The 21,395-nt window shown below is 40.4% G+C and overlaps 1 protein-coding gene across 1 annotated transcript in view; it reads right to left on the bottom strand.

Moving 5' to 3' along the window:
- DOCK8 (dedicator of cytokinesis 8) overlaps positions 1-21,395 on the bottom strand; it is a 330,991-nt gene that overhangs the window by 46,871 nt on the left and 262,725 nt on the right. The window contains 7 exon segments of the mRNA XM_043978441.1: positions 1,736-1,832; positions 5,684-5,771; positions 7,232-7,367; positions 8,161-8,343; positions 9,492-9,640; positions 18,021-18,190; positions 20,467-20,606. Of these exon segments, the coding sequence (XP_043834376.1) occupies positions 1,736-1,832; positions 5,684-5,771; positions 7,232-7,367; positions 8,161-8,343; positions 9,492-9,640; positions 18,021-18,190; positions 20,467-20,606 (963 nt within the window).

Raw genomic sequence — 21,395 nt, 5'->3', positions numbered from 1 at the left:
GTTGTAAGCTCACACTGAGGACTGGGAATTAATACAACAGACAAAGCCTCAAGGTATAAAGGAAAGACTGCTAGCTTCAAGGCTTGTTTGTTTCCTCATCTGTAAAATGAGGGCTTTGTACTAGGAAGCCTCTAAGCTTCCTTCCAGCTGCAAATGTATAATCTTAAACGCAGTTTCAAGGTGCTATGAATGTAAGGGCAAGACAGAGAGGATGACACCGGCAGTTCTTTTGCTATAAGCATGATCATTTTAGACAATTCCAAAGCTTGGATTATGGAGATCTCATTATACTTCAACGATATCTCTTATAGCTCTGAAGTATCACTGCTAATCAGGAGTTTCCTTATGACAATATCATAAGATCAATGAAAAGCATTTATTTGGCATCTGCTATGTGTCAGGCACTGTGTTAGGGGATACAAAGACAAAAAAAAATAAATCCCAGTCCCTGATGTCAAGAAGCTAGCTTTCTTTCTTTCTTTCTTTTTTTTTTTTTTTGTGGGGCAATGAGAGTTAAGTGACTTGTCCAGGGTCATACAGCTAGTAAGTGTCACATGTTTGAGGCCAGATCTGAACTCAGGTCCTCCTGAATCCAGGGTCGGTGCTTTATCCACTGTACCACCTAGCTGCCCCCAAGGAGCTTTCATTCTATTTAGGGTCATAGCTCTAGAAGTAGAGGGACCCTAGAGGTCATCCAGTACAACCCCCTCATTTTTGTTGTTGTTATTTAAACTTTTAAAATTCAATTTTTATTTTTCTTCTTCCCATCAACAAGAATCCACCTTCTCTCCCTCAGAAGGGATTTCCTGGGGCAGCTAGATGGTGCAGTGGATAGAGCACCAGCCCAGGAGTCAGGAGGACCTGAGTTCAAATCCAGCCTCAGACACTTAACACTTGCTAGCTGTGTGATCCTGGGCAAGTCACTTAACCCCAATTGCCTCACCAAAAAAACAAACAACACAAAAACAAAAAGAAGGGATTTCCCCCTCCAATCTCCTATTGAGAATGAAAGAAAAACAAAATCCCTGTTACAAACACGTGTAGTCATGGAAAACAAATCCTCCCATTGGCCATGTCCAAAACAGTATGTCTCAATAGCCACTCTGAGTCCATTAGTTCTATGTTTCAAGGTATATCTTACAGATGAGGAAAGTGAGGGCCTGCTACACAGGTAGTAAGCTGCGGAACCAGGATTCAAAGGGAGGTATTCTCATCCCAGCACTCTTTCTACTGTACCACAACATCACCTATCATTTATTCCCTTCTGTTCAGGTCAACTGGGCACTCCATGACTTTGTGTTCTGTTAGAAGTTTTTCTCACATCTTCAACTGGAAGATGAAGTGGGGAAGTTATAGCACCGCCAAGCTCCCCATGGTGGCTATGTGTTTATTTTATGGGCCTGACTATAAGCACAAACTGCCCAATACTTCCACACAATCACCTTTAAGGACTATGGGCCAGAATATCATCTTTTACAAGTCCACCTCCCCATCCCAATCCCCAGGAGAATTATACAGGCTGGGGGAAAATGTTTAGCACCTCCCAGACTTGTAAGGTGAACTCTACTGTGAAAAGAAGGGCAGAATAGACTGGTTTCTCTAACAAACAAACAAAAAGGAGCAATCCAGGGTCCACCTTGATTTCTTTTCCCTGAAAATCCTGTCCAAAAGTCTTTTTTAAAGATCCTAGTAAAAACATCCCATATGGAACATGGTTTGCTGTTGATTTTCTCACCTGGATAATATTTTCCTGCATATCTAGGATGATTAAATTTGCTTCCGTGGCCAGGTTGCCATTAATCAGGGCTTCTTGATCTAACTCTGCCTTTGTTCTAAGGAATAAAAAGAGGTCAGATTAAGCACACATCCAGTCTGGCGGTATACTAAAGATTGCAATCTGCAAACTAACGCCCAAGCAAAGCCTCAGAAAGGCAGACCTTTCAGTGAAAACAACAGAGCAGGTGACTTAGGGAAGTAAACAGGGTGTGCAGGTAGGGCTCTTTCTGGGGTTTTAGAAGAAGTGTTGTTGTTTTTTCCAGGTCATTAATTTGATGGCTGTCTGGTTCTCTGACATCCCAAAGTCATTATTATAATTGTTAAGTCGACTAAAAGGGCCCCATTGGTCTTTAAACAGGAAGAGACCTGTGTAGAATGAGAGTCAGTCAGGCTGGCCAATCAGATTGCTCAAACCATCCCTCAGGGACACTTTGGAGTTTCGTGTACTGACAGCAATCTCCAAATCTGGGCAAGGTGGAGCCCATGCTACAGGCCAGAGAGAGCCAGGTTGGGTGTGATCTGAGTTTGGCAAACAATGATGCCACTGAGTGAGGAGGCTAAGATTCCTTCCGAATTGGGTCAAGGTAAAGCTAGTCAATTAGACTTTCAAAAGACAATCCCAAGTTTGCTCAGCCAAGCCCTGGCTCTTTGTCTCACCACTGACTTTTCTCTAAAACCTTTCCATCTGAGGACAAGGCCCAGGAAAGCTGGCACTCTGACATCCACGGTACACCAGATGCTATGTATTTGGAAACTCTTAGATTCTGAGAGTATTTCTTGTATTTTTGCATTCATTGTCACTGTCTATGTGAAAGCCAGGATGATTGGGCCATGTACTACCACCATAAACCTCAAGCAATTTGGAAAAGATGTGTAGAGAAGTGATCAACCTAAGATTGGAGAGACAGAGACAGAGACAGAGAGAGAGAGAGAGAGAGAGAGAGAGAGAGAGAGAGAGAGAGAGAGAGAGAATCCTAAAGATTTTCTTAAGGTCTACTACCATCTCTAACACTGGGATGCAGGAGGGGGTAGAAGGATGGAGGGCAAGGATTTCAGCTATTTTCAACAAAACAAATCTCTGAAGTAATTAAGTAATTTTGTATTTATTAAAAGGCCTCATCCCCAGGCCTGGTCCTTTTGCCCTCTCCTATCTTGGTCTTCATTATACTAGTTATTTCCTTTCCATTATCCAGCTCTTGCTTCTCAAACTAAACTCTGCTTGTAGATTAATACTAAATATCAAATTATTATTATTATTATTATTAGTAGTAGTAGTAGTAGTAGTAGAAGTAGAAGTAGCAGCAACAGCAGTATTAGTTTTGTTTCTGTTTTTGTTTTTTTTGTAGGGCAATGGGGGTTAAGTGACTTGCCCAGGGTCACACAGCTAGTAAGTGTCAAGTATCTGAGGCTGGATTTGAACTCAGGTCCTCCTGAATCCAGGGCTGGTTCTTTTATCCACTGTGCCACTTAGCCGCCCCCAGCAGCAGTATTAGTGATATAAATCCTCAAGAAAATAGTGTTTGATGATTTATAAAGTTTGTTTATTTATACCCTGTAAAGTAGGTAGTATGAATATTGTGATCCCCATTTTCCAGATGAGACAACTGAGGCTCAAAGAGACTGGTATAGTATAGTAGAGAGCACAGGATGTGGAGTCAGAGGACCTTAGTTTGAATCTTGGCCCTTCTATTTATTACCTATGTAACCTAGGCAAGTCATTTCATTTCTCTGGGCCTCGGTTTCCTTAGCTAGGAAAACGATCTCTGAGGTCCCTTATAGCTCTAAACAGGTGATCCTCTAATCTGGACTCAAATTCCAGTTCTACACATTACAACCAGGTTGGGCAAAGCGCTTAACCTACCTGATTCTCAGTTTTCTCATCTGGAAAATGAGGGAGTTTGGAATAGGAACCTCTAGTGCCAAAGTTACGAATTTGTCAGTGGTCACACAATTTGTCCAAGACACTATCATGACTTGAGCTCAGATCCCATGATCCTCTGACTTACTCTTAAAATGACAGCATTTTTGAAGAGTTAGTGAAAGCTGAAAGCAGCATTTTATTTATTGAACGTTTTATTTTAAAAGCATAAAGACATTTGGAGAATGTCCTAGTCTTTTTTTTAAAGAGGTCTCTAGGGTCTTTATTTCTGACTTAGATTGCACAGTGCTATAAAAAGAGCACAACTAAAATATTTTGGAAGTGATCTGCTAAGAAAGAGTTTGAAGCTCCCTTTTAAAAGTTCCAAATAACTTGGTTTCATTGAACACATACCATTTTTTTTTTCTGCTCTCTTTCTATGAAATATCATGGTTCTCTTCAGAAGAGAACTAGCAAGTGGAAATATGTTTAACACGATAATAATGTATAACCTATATCAAATTGCTTGCTGGCCTGGAAGGGGGGAGGGAGAAAAATTTGGAACTCAAAAATATCTTTACAAGTAATTGAGAAGGGGGCAGCTAGGTGGTGCAGTGTTTAAGAACCAGCCCTGGATTCAGGAGGACCTGAGCTCAAATACAGCCTCAGATACTTGACACTTACTGGCTGTGTGACCCTTGGCAAGTCACTTAACTCTCGTGGCCCCACAAAAAAAAAAAAAACAAACAGAAAAGAAAAAAAAACAGTACATATAGTTGAGAAAAATTAAAAATTATACATATATGTATATATGTATGTGTGTATGTGTGTGTGTGTGTGTGTGTGTGTGTATAAAAATTTTTTTAAAGAAGAGAATTAGCAGCTACTACTTTGGGAGAACACACCAAAGGTACCCAGTGACTGGTGGTATGAAAGTCTGGCTCAGTCAGATTGAATCATGAAAAGAGTCTACGTGGTTGGCAAGCCCAAGAAGCGGGTCTGCACAAACATCAGTTCAGGTAATAATGATCTTGTGTATTGGTGATCTAACCATCTAAAAATTTCCATAGCATTTATTATAAAATACACCCATTCTTCCTAGCCTAAACCCTTAAACTCTGTAGTTTGCTAAGAATTTTGAAAAGCATCAGGCAGGGAAGGGGCAGAAAACTTTAATATTACAAAAGTTAGATCAATAGCACAGAAAAAAAAAAAGCACTGATTAAACAGTGCTCCTTCAACACGACCTATGATATGAATCTGTTTGTTCAGTTGTTCAATCATGTCAGACTCTCAGTGACCCCATCTGGGGTTTTCTTGGCAAAGATACTGGAGTGGTTTGTTATTTCCTTCCCGAACTCATTTTACAGATAAGGAAAGTGAGACAAACAGGGTTAAGTGACTTGTCCAGGGTCACGAATGTAGTAAATATCTGAGGCTGCATTTGAATTCAGGAAGGTGAATCTTCCTGACCATAGGCCCAGTGCTCTAACCATGCACCACTAGCTGCCCTTATATTCTCTACCAGATCTCAATCTATAGTCCTGTAAAATGGAAATGGCACATCCATTAGCAAAAGGAGACTTGCTGCTTTTTCAAACATGCTAAAATTCCTCTCATTTTTGTCTGAGTCGCAAGGCAGACACAGACCTATTAACAACCCCCAAGATATGTTTGGTGTGAAATTGTGCAGACATGGGCACGTAGCCTGTGTTCTCTCTTGCTTTCTTTGTGAACTTATCAACTGCCTTCGCCATGGAAAAATATTTCTTCTGTACATTATCACCCTTGCAATGACATCTGAAATATGCAAGCATTATTTTTCCTTAAATACACTACCAGTCCAGAAAGCTCACAGAATTTTAATGCTCATCCAAGGATGCTGTGCTTTTGATTACTCTGGCCTACTGGACAGACTGCACCTACACAGATAATGATATTTCGTTCTCTTTGCCTTTGAAGGATACAGCTGTTTTGGTAACCTAAGTACCCTGGGAAGAATAGTTCGGACTTTTGGTAAAAGTATCGCAAGGTTGCTGAGTGACTTACTTATCTAACTTTTCGTTAGCCTGTCGCCAATGTGTCTGCTCTTTCCTCCATCTCAGGTTTTCATTTAGTCCTGGAAACCGGTCATTCCCTAGGAGTTAAGAAACGCATGATTGGAATTTGATTAGAATGAAACTCTTCAAGATAGTGGGGATTTCTATAACAAGCCTTATTGAGGTAGTTCAGCCTGACATTCTGCTGATGACTAGAAAACATGATGTGCTGTGGAAAGGTCAGCAACAAAACCCACCAGGCACCTGATCGAGCTCCCCAGGGGCTGATATGTTCCCTGACCCCGGTGGGGAAAGCTGTGGTGGAAGGTATACCTGTCCTGCCTTGGGCCTGTGCTCTCAAAGCTCAACTTTTCTGATTCCATTTTTGTAGCTCTCCACCATGGAGCCTTCCAGTGAAACTCAGGCTCACCCATGGAATGCTGACTAGCCCGGAGGTGGACAGAGGCCTTACCACTGTAACAGGAGTCTGAGCTCACTGCAATTCCCTGCTCATTGCTTCCCCAGGATGCCACAGTGAAAGGGTACAAGGATACATGTTGCCATAGCTTGGGGGCACCATGTTTGGGTTCCCTGGAAAATTGGCTCCAGGAGTGACAGGGTGGCTTTTTTGGGTGGTCTTTGGGATGGAATCTGGCCTCAGATGCTTCCTAGCTGTGTGACCCTGGGCCTTACTTAACCTTCATTGCCCCACAAAAATAAATAAATAAATGAATAAACAACATGAAGGTTTCAGCTAGTGGAGTTATGTGCTCTATGGACAAGGTAGTGGAGAAAGGAAAGGAAGAAGCATTTCTATAGTGCCTACTATGTGCCAGGCACTGTGCTAAGCACTTTTCATGAATATTATGTCATTGAATCATCTGTTACATCAGGATAGCAATAGCACCTACCTCCCAGGGCTGTTATGAGGATCTAATGAGATCCTATTTGTAAGCATTTTTCAAACCTTAAATTGCTATACAAATGCTATTATTATTATTATTGTTGTTGTTGTTGTTGTTAATGATGAGGCATTCTCTGAATAAACCCAGGGGCCAATCAGACCCTCCTAAAGATGCTCCTGGCTAGGATGGCTACTCCTTTCCTTCCTTATCAAATGAGTTCAAATGAGAATAATTTAATAATTGTCAAGTGCTTAGCATAGGACCTGGTACACAGTAGATGCTATAAAAATGTTATTTATTATCATTAATATGATCAATGTTGTTGTTCCTTACCCCGAGGGCCACATTCTGGGGCTTGGCCCTTTTACCCCTGTTAAATTCATCTTGATGCCAGATGTCATTCAGAGACATGACCCCAGCTACTAAAACCAACCTATTTATAAAGGAGTATGGCAGGCGATTAATAAATGCTTGTGGATTGCCTGGTGGACAGTTAAACTCACTGTAGAATCACAAACCTTGCTATTGCAAGGCATAGGCACCATCATCCTTTAAGGAACTTAAAGTTGAAATCTTATTGGCAGAAATATACCTTCCCACAAAGCATCTGAAGCATTCAGAGAAAAATCAGAATGAGACCATTATAAACTCACCTGCTGGTGTTTTACAGCGGCGCATCATTTCCCCTCTGGCACCTTCTCCTCTCAGTAAGGCCTCTTCTAGCCGTGCCTTCACATCTCTTGACTTCTGAAGGACTTGGGTACTGACTTTGTCAGAATTTTGTTTTCCCTGAGCAAAATTAAGGGGGGGGGAGAGGGAGAGTCATTTTGATAATTATTATCTGTATGCGCTAATCCTTGGAACAATTTTAAAGCTTCAGCTAGTGAAGTTATGTGTTATATGGACAAATTTGGAGGGGGTGGGAGATTCTGTGACTGGGATTCTTCTATTTATTATATAAATATGGAAAGAATGAAGAGATATCTTCCTATTCTTTCCTAGTACATTGCAATATTAATTTTTTCTCTGTTTAGAATTTTATTTTCCAAATTACCTGTAAAAATAAATTTTGACATCGGTTTTTTAAAACTTTGTGTTCCAACCTCTCTTCCTCCCTTCCTTCCCACCCCACCCCACCCCAAGAACTCAAGCAATTCAATATAAGTTATACATGAGTAGTTAAGGAAAACATCTCCACATTAGCTAGGTTGTGAGAGAAAACAGAAACAAAACTTCAGATTAAGGAATTGTCAAAAAAAAATACGTTTCAATCTGTTTTCAGATACCATCAGTTCTTTCTCTGTAGATGAATTGCAATTTTTATAAGTCCTTCAGAGTTATATTGGATCATTGCCTTGCTGAAAATAACCACGTGCTTCCCAGCAGATCATCTTACACTATATTACAATATTAATTAAAGGAAGAATAAATGAATTTTAATGTGCAAAAGGCACAGAAATGGGAGAGATGCCTTTCTACTTTATCCTCCCTCACTGCATGCCACCCTCCTGCAAAAACAAAAAGCAAATAAACCTCTCAAAACTGTACTGAAATTTGGAGAAAACTGAGTTATTCCATTTACCTTGTACTCAAAACATGAGACACAGATGAAAAGTAGATCTAAAATCCTGTTCAGTTGCATTGATGGTAGGTCTGCAATCCACTTTCGAATGAGGCTCTGGTCTGCATTTTTCATGATCCACAGGAAACAGATCATGAGGTTGCGGGTGGTATCAGAATTTAGCACATTGTATTGCTTGTAGGGCTGGAATAAGGTTTTTTGGTTTGTTTTATTTTTGAGGGATTGGGATTGTGGAGAAAGAGAAATGTTATGAGATTAAAACATGTTAAGCTCTCAGAATGTAAGAATTCTTCATTCCCTGATCTAGTATCCATTTCTTAGTTGTTCTTAAGCAATTCTCATGTAATTATATATTTGGGGGGGGGGCAGGGGAAATGAGGGTTAAATGACTTGCCCAGGGTCACACAGCTAGTAAGTGTCAAGTGTCTGAGGCCGGATTTGAACTCAGGTCCTCCTGAATCCAGGGCCGGTGCTTTATCCACTGCGCCACCTAGCTGCCCCCCCCCTTTATTATTATTTTAAAAAAATTTTTAAAGTGTTACAAGGTGTGCCTAACTGGGTTGGGAAAACATGCAAGGCCACATATGGAAAATAATGTGATATAAAAATAAGAAGCATCAAATAAAACTAAAGCAAACAAAAAGCTTTAGGCTTTTTAGCTTCTTGAGCAGAGACAAAAGAGTCAGAACAAAAGAAGCTAGAACTACCTTTGGTCCTACAATTGCTATGGGCTGAGTTGTTGAGGTGCTTTCACAGGCTGATCCTTGATTGCAAGGGACCAGACAGAAGGCAGAGTATAGAATACTTTGAATTTCTCTTACTACCAAGAACTACTCAACCTTGAGCTAGTTGTTTGATTCTTTGTTGTTCCTGTAAACCTTGCTAGCTTCAGATTCTCTGACCTTACTCTTTGCCCGATCCAGGCAATTTTGCCCAGTGGTCTGGCCTCCCAATTATTAATTATTTCCTCTAGCACATAGCAAGAGAATTGAAATCTTCATTGTTTATGTAGGTGGAGACATGAAGGAGATGTTATGCTATCAGTGTGGGAGAATTCCTGGAATAGAGAATTCCTCTGCCATTATGGATCATTATAGTTTGTCAGTAATTTAATAGGTCTAAGCAATAGGGGTTAAGTGATTTGCCTAAGGTCATACAGGTAGTAAGTATCAGATGTGGGATTTGAACTCATTTCCCAATTCCAAGATTAGAACTGTATCAACTATAAACACTGCTTTTGTTACACATATGTAGGAATACTATACATACTATAAAAGAAAATACTGAATATACATGAAAAGCAAGCTAGTCAAATTAATGAGAGTATATACCAAGGAAGATAGAGATGCCCCAGATGTCTTCAAGAGGTTGAAATTATTTCCAGCGATGGCTTGGGCTACACTTTGATTAATTGGACTTCCACCTTCTTGTTCTTCATCTGAGCTATTTGGACGACCTTTCCCACCACGAACATCTGAAACTGCATTTTAAAATATTATCAGTCAAGTGAACTATTTGGGGGGGAAGGGCAATAAGGGTTAAGTGACTTGCCCTGGGTCACACAGCTAGTCAAGTGTCTGAGGCTGGATTTGAACTCAGGTCCTCCTAAATCCAGGTCCAGTGCTTTATCTACTGCACCACCTAGCTGTCCCTAAGTTAACTATTAATAAACTGAAGTCAATATCTCCCTATGTCTGCTGCACAAAATTTACTTCTATAAAAATCAAATTCCATGTGCTTGATTTTTATACCTGTGCATTAGTAGGGTCTGTGAAATAATTTTAGTTGGGACTTGTACCACTGCTTTTTTGCTTTTGTGTGTGTGTGTGGGGGGCAATTGGGGTTAAGTGACTTGTCCAGGGTCACACAGCTAGTAAGTGTTAAGTGTCTGAGGCCACATTTGAACTCAGGTCCCCTTGAATCCAGGGCTGGTGCTTTATCCACTGCTTCACCTAGCTGTCCCTGTACCATTGCTTTAATCTACTGCCATCCACAAGGAGAGGCAAGGAAACTAAAAAAGGAGATAAAAACTATAAAAATGGGATTAGGATAGGAGGTAATTCTTGAAAATGTAAAAATTTATCTGTATAAAGGTTTTGTAAAAGTGCCTCTAAGTCTAACATACTTTGCTTTAAGAAGACCCAACCACAAAAGTCCCCAAAATGGTGGAAGGAAAAAAAATCATGTTGCACAAAGTATATTAAGACATTCAGGCATAGATTTATGAAGAATTTTTTCTAAATTTTCAGAAGCTTTAAAATGACCAGAATCTATGCACATACAGAAATGGGACCACCATTTCAGAAGTGGCCTTCACTTAAAACAACTAAAAAACCAAAAACAAACAAAATTGACATTTTTTCTACACATGCACACACATTTTTACATTTTTATATTCATTTATATTTATATTTCATTTATGTACACAATTTTTAAATAGAGGTGTGGGTAAATCTTCACAGGTGATTGACCCACAGAAAAGTCAGGTTTTCATAGAGTTGTCAAAACTATCCATTTCAGTCTTCATTTTTCACAAAAGTAATGTTGAAAGAAATATTTTTGACTGCTAACATGAAAATGGAACATTATTATAAAGAATCAGATTTGGAATATTTTTAAGACCTTTCAGTTTGTTTTTTGGGGGGGGGCGGGGCAATGGGGTTACGTGACTTGCCCAGGGTCACACAGCTAGTAAGTGTCAAGTGTCTGAGGCTGAATTTGAACTTAGGTCCTCCTGACTCCAGGGCTGGTGCTCTATCCACCGCGCCACCTAGCTGCCCCGACCTTTCAGTTTTTAAAAAAAATCAATCAAGGGGGCAGCTAGATGGCGCAGTGGATAAAGCACCAGCCCTGGATTCAGGAGGACCTAAGTTCAAATTCAGCCTCAGACACTTGACACTTACTAGCTGTGTGACCCTGGGCAAGTCACTTAACCTTCATTGCCTCGACCCGCCCCCCCCCCTCCCCAAAAATCAACCAAGCTGATAAAGAAATATAGCTTGGAAAAAAAAAGAAATATAGCTTGTATAAGCTCTACAATTATAAAAGATAGGGCAGTAGGAACAGAGACAGTCAGTCATCTTCAAATATAAAGATCATAGGATTATAACCTTATTGCTGAAAGGGATTTTAAAAGCCCCATAGTCCAACTCTGGCATTTTATAGATGAGAAAACTAACAGAAACTCTCAGGTTTTGGGATCATATTTTTCCCCTTCAGGAATTTATTGATTATTGTTATTCAATTATTTTCAGTTGTTTCTGACTCTTCATGACCCCATTTGGGGTTTTTTTGGCAAAGATACTGGAGTGGTTTGTCATTTCCTTCTCCAGCTCATTTTACAAATGAGGAAATTGAAGCAAATGGGGTTAAGTGACTTACCAAGGGTCACCCAGCTAGTAAGTGTCTGAGGCTAGATTTGAACTCAGGAAGATTCCTGACTCTAGGCATTCCATTCTATGTACTGTACCACCTAGTTGTTCCTTGTTGAAACTCAAAGCATAAAATGAAAGGTAGACATTCCCAGGGAAATAATTGTATCACTTCTAAATGATTACTCTTGGGTATGTGGAAATTTATTTTGATTTGGGGACCCTACCTTTAGGCTGAGATTAGAAAGCCTTAGGCCCTAGGTCTCTTCTGTATGGGAGGTGCTGGTGCCCTTCCCCCTCGCTTCAGCTGAGCCAAAAAGCCCTGTGGGCTATACAAGATGCCAGGTCAGACAGCTGGGGAAAAAAAGCCCCCATCTCCCTCTGACCTGAGCGGAGCTATCCGAGAGATCCCGGCCTGGTTCAGGCCAGGCTCTGGCATAGCCTGAGGCACGTGAGGCTCCAGTGCACTGCCCCCTGGCCCCCCCCCCCCAGCCGCAGCCCTGGCTAGCGGATTAGCTTGGTCTGTGGGGGTGCAGGAAGCCCCGAGATTTGAGTGGAGAGAAGAAAAGGTATATATAGACCTGGGGGTTAGACTCAGGGGGACAGACACAGACAGAGCCGTTTGGACGGAGGAGATGAGGCGGAGAAGAGGTCAAACTGAGGCTGACGAGATTAGAAAGGTTGGAGCACGGCAGACTAGAGACGGGGCTACAAGGATGCAGGAGAAGGATAAAAGACTAGGAGCAGAGAAAAGAGAGGCCAAAGGGCAGACTGATGGAGCAGACAGACAGACAGACAAAGGTCAGTGAGAGAGAAACAAAGGGGTTCAGTGGTGGCAGTAAGGAGAGGAAAGTTAGAAGCAGGGGGATTTACAAAGTAAAAGGGGCTCGGAGTTGGAGTAAAGTACCTGAGTGCCCTAAGGCAAGGGGCAGCTAAGGCCCTTATTGTATTCAAGAATTTCCAAAGAGATGCAGTGAAAAGAGAAGTGCTGCAACGCAGTGAGGTTGTACATTTTATTTCCCTGTATTCTTAATTTTAAATAGTATCTCATAAATAAACTCTGCTTTGATTATTTAGTTAAGAGCCTTCTTAATCTTTAGTTTATCAATTTGGGAGTGGAGCAGTGTGGTGGAACTTTATAAATGGCCCACATTAAATTAATAGCAGTCAGATAAGCAGCTAGTCGACAGTCCCAGATTAAGTACCCCAGTCAGATTAGCCCCCCAAATTAGGCTAGTCATCAAAAATATTTTCACAGGGACCAAAAAATTGGGGCAGGTAGGTGGTGCCATAGATAGAGTGCTGGACCTGGAGTCAGTCTTCCCGAGTTCAAATCCAGCCTCAGGTACTTACCATGTGCGTAATCCTGGACAAATCACTGTTGCCATTTGCCTCAGTTTCTTCAGCTGTAAAATGAGCTGGAGAAGGAAATGGCAAACTACTCTAGTATCTTTACCAAGAAAACTCCAAATGGGGTCACAAACATAACTAAACAACAAAATGAGCTTCAAGCTAAAGGTGAGCCAGCCCATTTTTTTTTTTTTTTTTAGTGAGGCAATTGGGGTTAAGTGACTTGCCCAGGGTCACACAGCTAGTAAGTGTTAAGTGTCTGAGGCCGGATTTGAACTCAGGTACTCCTGACTCCAGGGCCGGTGCTCTATCCACTGAGCCATCTAGCTGCCCCAAGCCAGCCCATTTTTAAGCCCTAAAAAGAAGGAAGTTAAAATTCTAAAGCAATTAAGTTAAACATAACTGTTGGGGAAATAGGTAAGGGCAACTTGAATAGGATTCTATAATGTTGGCACCAAGGATTTCTGTATTCTTTTCTCTTATCTGTGTACAAGCCATATAGAAAAATCTTTTTTTTTTTTTTCAGGGCAATGAGGGTTAAGTGATTTGCCCAGGGTCACACAGCTAGTTAAGTGTCAAGTGTCTGAGGCTGGATTTGAACTCAGGTCCTCCTGAATCCAAGGCCAGTGCTTTATCCACTGCACCACCTAGCTAGCTGCCCCTCTGTATAGGTAAATCTTGGCATGGGAATTCCCTGCTCCAATGCAAAGGACAACTCACCTATGACTCAGTAGATAAGTATTAGTGAGTGGTCTCACTCACATTTACATCAAATGTAAATGATTTAGCATATTATTATAATTCTAGAGCTGGAAGGGGTCTCATTTTATAAATGAGAAGACAGATGTGATTTAGCCAGGATTATATAGTTAACATAAGACATAGCTTAGAACTCCAGTCTTCTTGACTTCAAATCTTGAATTCTATACTACTCACTTACAGACAAGTCATTATGATTTTTTCATTTTGACAGCTATGTTATGACTTCAAGGTTTAATTTATGTTTGGGGAGCGCTTTGGGTTCCCCACTTGATACATTTGATTTAAAAGGCTCAGAGACAAGGGGCAGCTAGATGGCGCAGTGGTTAAAGCACGGGCCCTGGATTCAGGAGTACCTGAGTTCAAATCCGGCCTTAGACACTTGACACTTACTAGCTGTGTGACCCTGGGCAAGTCACTTAACCCCCTATTGCCTGCAAAAAAAAAAAAGGCTCAGAGACTTCATCTTGAAAGATTCTTTCCTTTATAACTCACCTGAAGAAACAGTTAACCAATTATCCATAAAACTTGGGAGTAATGTGTTCTGAGGGGATGTACTCCACTTTGGGGACAACTGAGTCACAGTCAAAAAATCTAGAGAGCTTCCCGAATGGAACAATGTACACATTTGCCTATCAGTTAGTCAGAGCCTCTAGAAATGGCCTGCATTTCATTTAGATGCTGTAATTTAAAAACACAACATTCTTCCCAATTTGACTGTCAAAAGTCAGGCATGATTAGAGAATAGATTCACCACTCATTTTGTAGCTCACTGATCCTTAAGAGTGTTAGACATGTATTTGTAACTTCTTTACCCTTATTGTCTGACAGACCCCTTCAGTCTGTAGGGTTATATTTGAGTAATTGTCTGTTCATCCTTGATTCTCAAAGAGGAGCAATGACATCATGGGGGTGATGTCTTAACTTTCAAGTGAATTGGATTTAAATGAGGCAGAGTTCAGCAAAGTCATCAACCTCCCTCTCTCCTTGAGTCATCGAAGTCCAGTGGAAAGACATAAGTCAAGACAACTGGCTCTTTTTAGTGGGAAGAGAAGCTATTGAAGTCCTTACAGTAACAAATTAACAAATCATAGCTCAGTTTAGGGCTTTGCCGTAATGTTTAGAAGTGATACAATTATTTCCTTGGGAATGTCTGCCTTTTGTCTTATGCTTTATATGAGTTTCAAGCTAAAACTAAGCCAGACCATTTTTAAGGCCTAAAAAAGAAGTTAAAATTCCAAAGCAATCAAGTAAAATATAACTGCTTGGGGAATAAGGGGGGGGGCAACCCCGATGGGACTTTGTAATGTTGGCTCCAAAGGAATTCTGTATTCCTTCCTCCTGTGTGCAAGCAGGTATTCTTCTTCCCATTAGCTAACAGGATGCCATGATAATCTGTATAGTTTGTCTTTGGGTAGAAGGATAGATTTAGAATCACTGTGGAGCAACTGGGACCATTCACCTTTTAAAGTTTTTTTAAATTTAATTTTTAACAGCAATTCCCCCCACCACCACCACCAATGAGGGTTAAGTGACTTGCCCAGGGTCACACAGCTAGTAAGTGTCAAGTGTCTGAGGCTGGATTTGAACTCAGGTCCTCCTGAATCCAGGGCTGGTGCTTTACCCACTGTGCCACCTAGCTGTCCCAATAGCAATACTTTAAAAGAATAACTTTGAATGAATAAGCCATTTTGATTATTATGTATACCCACATTAACTACAAGAGACATATGAAGGAAGATGTTATCTGCATCCAGAGATAGAACTGATAAACAAAAATATGTATAGAATGGTTTTATGTATACAAACACACACACACACTTGTGTTTAATGGTATCTATCCATTTTTAGGGCTGGAGGGGGTAAGAAAAAAAGGAAAAAAAGAAATTTACACGATAACTTTATTAAATATTTAAATAGCAAGTTGTATATAATAGGTTTGTAGTTTTATGTATAATCATCTTTTTCTAAAAAAATATACTGTTATGAAAATGCTTGTTTTATTCCAAAAATTAAAAAGGAAATAAATTAAAATTAAAACTCATTCATCTTTCAAAATAGAAACTATTGCTGCTTTGTTCTAAAGCATCTCCTCTCTGCCCTGTTTTTGTCTGTGGCTTGTATTCAAATCCTGTAAAAGATAATTATTGCTTGTGTGACCTTGGGCAAGTTATGTAATCTCTCTGAGCCCAAATAGGGATTGTATTAATACCAACTTCACAGGGTTATTGTAAAGAGTCAGATGAGATATATCTAAAGTGTTTCACCAGCCTTAAAAAGCAATATAATGCTGTGTGACCCTGGGCAAGTCACTTAACCTTCATTGCCCCACAAAAAAAGAAAAAAGAAAAAAAAGAACAATATAATGGTAATGGTTTATATAATTGCAAATGTATAACCTATATCTGATTGCTTATTGCCTCAGGGATGGAGGAGGGGAGGGAGAGAAGGAGAGATAAAATTTAGAACTCAAAAATATAAATAAAAATGATTATTATTTAAAAAAATAAATAAAAGGGGATAATTATAGCAAAAAAAAAGAGAACAATATAAATATGTGCTATTATCATGTACTTTTTCCTGACCTGAGGAGTTCTAGGGGAGAGGTGGTCTTTTGCTTCCAAATCTCCAAATGAAAAGAGATAAGAATGTCCAAAATATATTTAGACATGTGGGATCATAGAATTTTAGAGCTGGGAGAAAGAGACCTTAAACATTATCTGCATCCTGAAGACCTCTTGTAACCTGTGAGCTTTGCTCTGACCCCTTTGCACACTCATCCAAATAAACTCAATTTGGGGAAGCAACTTAGATTTCCTAGAGTGGCTCCCCACAGGCTCTCAGACAAAATACAAAGTCTTTAGACTGGCATCAATGGCCTTCACACTCTGCACCCCAGTCTACCTTCCCAGTCTCTTTCTCTTTATAGCATCTCCTACTCTAAGGTGGATGATTAAAAGCTCCCCCATGTTGTCTGCCACCTCTGGTATCCAGTGTGTGTGTGTGTGTGTACGTGTGTGCATTTTATCAATGTAAATAAACCCGGTACCTAGCCAGAACCTTACACAAAGCAGTCAGGCTCTTAATAAATGTTTGCTGAATTGGATTGAATATCAGACATAATTTTATCGTCTCTAACCTCATGAGGTGGTGTGCCATAGTGGATGGAGAGTTGGCCTTGGGTCCAGGTAAAACTGGATTCTAATCTTGCCTTTGACATAAATGGGCATGGTGACCTTGGATAAATGAGTCCCAGCAAGCTGGGCCCCTGGTATCAAACTCAAATAGAGACTGGATTGCTAATCTGTATATAAAGATCCCTGCTGGCTGCATACTGACTTGGTTTTAAACTCTGATGATATCTGTTTCCTTGTATTTTTTATTTATTTTGTTAAATATTTCCCAATTACATTTTATCTGGGCTCTGGCCGCTTGGGAGCATTGGGCCACATTGACCTTCTAGTACCATGTTTGGCATCTCTACTCTAGGCAATATTTCTCTAAGTTGCAGAGAAGGTACTCCCCTTTATTGTTAGACAGTTTCTTCATCTAGGAGTTCCCTTTTCCATTGATAGTCCTTATCTCCTATCTATCTACCAGGATGCGTACTCCTTGGAATGAACTTTTAATGAAATGATATTCTTTACTTCCCATCCATTCATTTAACAGACGAGGAAACTGAGGCCTAGACAGGTAAGGTGTTTTGCCCTAGGTCACATAGTTAGCTGGTCAGTCAGTGGAAGGGTTGGGATCAGAGACCAGGCTGGATAGCTCTTAGTTCAGTGCACTTCCTGGGATTTGGCTCTGTTTTTCTTTTGGGTGGTCCTTGCTTCTCTACTCACCTGGAAGGAGAATTTGACTCACAGAGGCATAGATTAAGTCATACATCTAGAATGGGATGAGAACTCAAACATCATTGAGTTCAGTCTCCTCCTGTTTACAGATGAGGAAACTGAGACCCATGGAAGTGAAGAGACTTGGCTAAAGTCTCAGAGGTATTTAGGAGCAGGACAAAGATATGAATCCAGGTCCTCCATCTTCAAACTGAGCAGTCTTTCAACTGCATCCTAATGGTGGAATCTGTGAACCAGTGCCCCAAACAGAATTTCTTTGTTTTCATGGAAAATATGTTCCTATTGGGGGGGCGGGGCACAACATGATGAAATGACCAGCTTGATAAAAAGTCAGCTCCTGCACTTAAACACTCGAGAAGCAAATATTAGAAGTTCTTATTTGTGGTCTGGAGAACAATAATTCAGGTAAATGAAGTCAGCATTGAATTAATTCCACTGAGCTCATCCAGACCACATGTTGCTGGAAAACCACTTAGTCAGAGTGGGGCCCTCGAGGGCCAAATAAGGAAAGAGAAGATGTCTTTACCTGTAAAGTCATAGAGTTGTGGCAAAGCATCCATGATGATGCCGACCAGAGGGAGATAGAGGGCAGCCACTTTGACCTTGACTTCGGGTTTGGAGCAGCGGGGATCCAGGTCATGAGAGCTCAGTAGGCCATGGATGGCACTGATGGCTTTCCTCTGCACCTTGATGATTCTGTTGGCAAGAGAGAGGAAAAGAGTCAGTGGAAGAGACACCCCAAATATAAAAGTATGCAGGAAAGCAAACAAATGCATGGTTTTAATCCTTTTGTAAAAGCAAAACCAGGAAAGCTTAAAAAAAAAGAAAAAGCTCAATGAAACCACAGATACCAAACAGACTAGCAGAGTGGAGAGAGTCCTGGACTTAGAGGTAGGAAGACCTGATCTCAAACTCTACCTCAGTCACTTCCCAGGTGTCTGACCCTGGACAAATCATTTAACATCTCTGAGTAAATCACATATACCCAACTTGGAGTCTGGACAACCTGGGTTTGAATCCTGCCTCAGTCCCTTCTTAGGGACTGTATGACCTTGGACAAATCATTTAACATCTCGGGGCAAATTACAATACACTGTATTTGGAGTCTGGATAACCTGAATTTGTTTGTTTGTTTTTTTGTGGGGCAATGGGGGTTAAGTGACTTGCCCAAGGTCACACAGCTAGTAAGTGTCAAGTGTCTGAGGCCGGATTTGAACTGAGGAACTCCTGAATCCAGGGCCGGTGCTCTATCCACTGCACCACCTAGCTGCCCCCTGGATAACCTGAATTTGAATCCTACTTTGGACACTTATTAGATGTGTGATGTTGAGCAAGTCAAGTCATCCCAAAGCTTCCTGAAAATTTCTGCATGTACTCCTATATTTCAACTGTACTCCAAATTTATTGGGCCACTAAGTGGGCATGGAAATTAGTTCCCTGTGCAGAAAAGAGAGGGAGGCATGGGGAAGGGCATGGGAAATTTAAGCCAACATTTTTCAAGTGCGGAGCTAATTCCCAAGAACCCTTTCAGTATGATGCATAGGTCTTCGTAAGACCATTAATAGCATTATGCTCCCATAGGGGTACAAGAAAAAAAAGAAAAGAGAAAAAGAAAAGGAAAAAGATAAAGGAAAGGCTAAATATATACTGAAGCAATCTGAAAAAATAAAATTTTGCTAACTTTTTATCTTACTGGCAACTAATATTTTATTTACTAATTAATTTAATTATCATTCATTTAATTATTTTGCTAATTTATTTACTAATATTCTGTCTTCCTGGCAATGGTATCTCTAATGACTTTCAAGGAGGCTATATAGTAAATCCAGCAATCAAGGATTATTGCTTTGCCTAGGAGGGACACTTTTAATTAGTTCCTCTCCAGGGGGAGCAAAGGTCACATATATATTTATTTGAAGGATGTAACCACCTTTATTATACATTATGACAAAGTGACCTCTCATGTTGCCTTAGCAAGTTTCTGCTCATATAAACAGTAACGGCTTTTTTTACAAGGGTGAGTAACCTTCTGAAACAGAAACAGATGTCTGGGCTTCTTGCTCCACAGGGACCACTTGACCAGAGGGAAAACGAAAACTGCTGTTAATGTAAATAGTAAAGATAATCTAATTTACAGATGTGCTGCCATAAAGGAGATTTCGGCATAGGTCAGACTACCTCAAAAGGGTAAGTATTTGCAAATGAAATTTCTCTTTCCCTCAAATGTTTCTAAGGCATCTTGTCATCAGAGTAATTAGGGAAACCTGGGCTGCTAGGGCAAGTTTAGTTATATATAAAGCAGGAATTCTTCCCTCAGGGTCTGTGAATTTGTTGTTTTAAAAATATTTTTTGGGGGCAGCTAGGTGGCGCAGTGGATAGAGCACTGGCCCTGGATTCAGGAGGACCTGAGTTCAAATCTGGCCTCAGACACTTGACACTTACTAGCTGTGTGACCCTGGGCAAGTCACTTGACCCCAATTGCCTCACTAAAAAAAAAAAATTGATAACTGTATGTCGAAATTAGTTTTCTCTGTAATCTTATATATTTTATTTTAGGCATTTAAATATAGCTATCATTCTGAGATGGGATCACCAGACTAGGGTTCCTTGACACAAAGAAGGTTAAAAGTCCATGCCATAAGGTAATGATTTCTGCTGAGCTAACAGGAAAGCATTCAGTTAGGGCTGAGAAAGGAATCTGAAGTTACTCGGTTGTAAGGACTTTACATCTCTCTCTGAGATGATAAGTTGCAGAGAAGGCGCTGACCCTCACAAGGATGGGAGTTTCCTCCCTGAGAGGTCCCTGTATTAATGGAATCAGAAGTTCAGTTTAAAAATAAAATAAAAGATTGGGACAGAGTTCAATTTGATGGATTAGACCATCCCCCATGTCCCCCTCCCCTGCAATACACACACATTTAATCCAAGTGCCTCTCTTTTCTTTCTTTGGAAAAAACCAATCAGATACATACCCTTCACCCTCAGCATCAAGTGCAGCAGCCAATTCAGTAAAGAGAAGTCCCGTCAGGAAGTGCTGCTGGCGGTAGTCAGGAGACAGGTCAAACATACTGGCAATCTTCTGGTCCTGGAAGCTGGAACAAGAGCTGGAGTTCTATAGAAATTCAATAGACATTTTGGTGATTATCATGAAAAAAGACAAACAGCTGAAAAAGATGGATAAAGTGAAACTCAGGGGCTACTGGTGGTCTCTTGAAAAGAAAGAGTAAAAAGTAAAAGCAAACCTGAAGCCAAACATTCAGAGTAGATGGAATCTGAGGGGTGCTAGTTGGAAAGGAAGATGTAACATTCCATGGAATGGCATAAGCTTTTATAGAGAATAATGATCTGGGGGCAGCCAGGTGGCTCAGTGGATAAAGCACCGGTTCTGGATTCAGGAGGTCCTGAGTTCAAATTTGATCTCAGACACTTGACACTTACTAGCTGTGTGACCCTGGGCAAGTCACTTAACCCCAATTGCCTCACTAAAAAAAAAAAAGGAAAGAAAATAATTATCTCAAAATAATTCTGATATTTATGACACAAGGCCACTCTTTTGCCAGGGTAGAACCTGGGCATCCAGGAACATGGAGTTTTTGTTGTTGTTGTTTTTAAAGATATATTGTATTTCAATATAATTGGCTTCCCTTGTAATCCTATGTACTTAAAATGCATTTAAACACATGATTCTGAGAAGGGGTCCATAGACTTTACAAGATTCCGCCAAAGAGTCCATGGGTTTTGTAGTCCAAAACCCAAGTTCTTAATGTGACTGAGTACAGTCTGAATTTCATTAGACTGGCACAAGATATGCTCAGATGATAGAATTTCCTATTTTACTCAAGCACAGGAAATTTTTGCATATTTTTCCAAGCATATATTTCATTTTAATATCTTGATAAGA

This window comes from Dromiciops gliroides, chromosome 1 (assembly GCF_019393635.1).
Source record: "Dromiciops gliroides isolate mDroGli1 chromosome 1, mDroGli1.pri, whole genome shotgun sequence".
Classification (NCBI taxonomy): Eukaryota; Metazoa; Chordata; class Mammalia; order Microbiotheria; family Microbiotheriidae; genus Dromiciops; species Dromiciops gliroides.
Note: the sequence above shows the minus strand (reverse complement) of the source record. Positions and strands in the feature narration are given on the sequence as shown.